Source organism: Hipposideros armiger, unplaced genomic scaffold (genome assembly GCF_001890085.2).
Source record: "Hipposideros armiger isolate ML-2016 unplaced genomic scaffold, ASM189008v1 scaffold_1691, whole genome shotgun sequence".
Classification (NCBI taxonomy): domain Eukaryota; kingdom Metazoa; phylum Chordata; class Mammalia; order Chiroptera; family Hipposideridae; genus Hipposideros; species Hipposideros armiger.
In genome coordinates this window covers 89,840-91,060 of record NW_017733041.1, presented here as the reverse complement: position 1 = coordinate 91,060, position 1,221 = coordinate 89,840, and the positions used below count along the sequence as shown (strand labels likewise).

The window sequence follows — 1,221 nt, the reverse complement described above, 5'->3', positions numbered from 1 at the left end:
CGCCGCCGCCGCCGCCGCCGCCGCGACGGGCAGCCGGGCTCGCGGGCAGCCGGCTCGGGCCCCCATTCGCTGAGCTCCGTGTCCCCGGCGCCGGGCGGCCGGCGAGTCTGGAGCCCGCGCCGTCGCCGGCCGCGTCCTCCGGGCATGGAAGGAGGCGGCAAGCCCAACTCCTCGTCCAACAGCCGGGACGATGGCAACAGCGTCTTCCCCGCCAAGTCGCCCGCGACGGGCGCGGGGCCGGCCGTGGCCGAGAAGCGCCTGGGCACCCCGCCGGGGGGCGGCGGGGCCGGCTCCAAGGAGCACGGCAACTCCGTGTGCTTCAAGGTGGACGGCGGCGGCGGCGGCGGCGAGGAGCCGGCCGGGGGCTTCGAGGACGCCGAGGGGCCCCGGCGGCAGTACGGCTTCATGCAGAGGCAGTTCACCTCCATGCTGCAGCCCGGGGTCAACAAATTCTCCCTCCGCATGTTTGGGAGCCAGAAGGCGGTGGAGAAGGAGCAGGAAAGGGTTAAAACTGCAGGCTTCTGGATTATTCACCCTTACAGTGATTTCAGGTGAGGACTCCTAGGCGCCGCCCCACCCTTCCTTCCGGGCGCGCCCTCAAACACGCTTCCCGGCTCTGGAAGGGGGCGCCCGGGGATTCGGAGGGAGGGGGTGCCAGGCGGGCGGGGGTGGCGCTGCCGGCATCTTCTCCTTGGGCTGAGCAGGCTCCGCTCCTCTTCAACTAGTTTCCACCCAGAAGGGGGTTGAAGGATGAGTTCCTGTGGCCCGGGAAGCCCCGGGAGGCTCTCCTCCTTTGCCTGGTGAACTTTGGGGACAGATCGGGGAAGAAGGCCATTGTGACCCCCGCATAGGAAGATGCTAAGTTGTGCCGGGGAAACTTTTACTCTGGAGGTGAGAGTGTAAGGAAGCAGCCAGAAAGTCGTCTTGGGGGTGCCACCCTTCCTCGTGCTACTCCCCCCAAAAAGTGGGTCCCTCCCAAAAGGGAAAAAGGCGCTCGTGGGGTTAAGGAGAGGTTAGGACAACCGGAGCCAGCCACTCACAGGTGCTAGCTGTTCCGGCCGCTCCCATCCCTGGGGACTGTTAATCTGTTTTTCATCGGCTTACAGGCACTGGGTATCCTCAGTGCATTTCTTCAGAATAGTAGCTGGCAGGCTGAGGAAGGGTAATTTGCGCTTGAATAGTCCCTGGCTTGAGATTTCAGTGGAGCTGGCGCTGCCAGGT

General features: G+C 65.6%; 1 protein-coding gene across 1 annotated transcript in view; it reads left to right on the top strand.

The window, feature by feature from the left end:
• The window catches only part of LOC109378010 (potassium/sodium hyperpolarization-activated cyclic nucleotide-gated channel 1-like), a gene marked incomplete at its 3' end in the record, with an annotated part of 59,838 nt that overhangs the window by 4,169 nt on the left and 54,448 nt on the right, over positions 1–1,221 (top strand). Inside the window, exon 2 of the mRNA XM_019634470.1 lies at positions 1–551. Coding sequence (XP_019490015.1) covers positions 145–551 — 407 coding nt within the window. The remainder of the gene's footprint in view (positions 552–1,221) is intronic.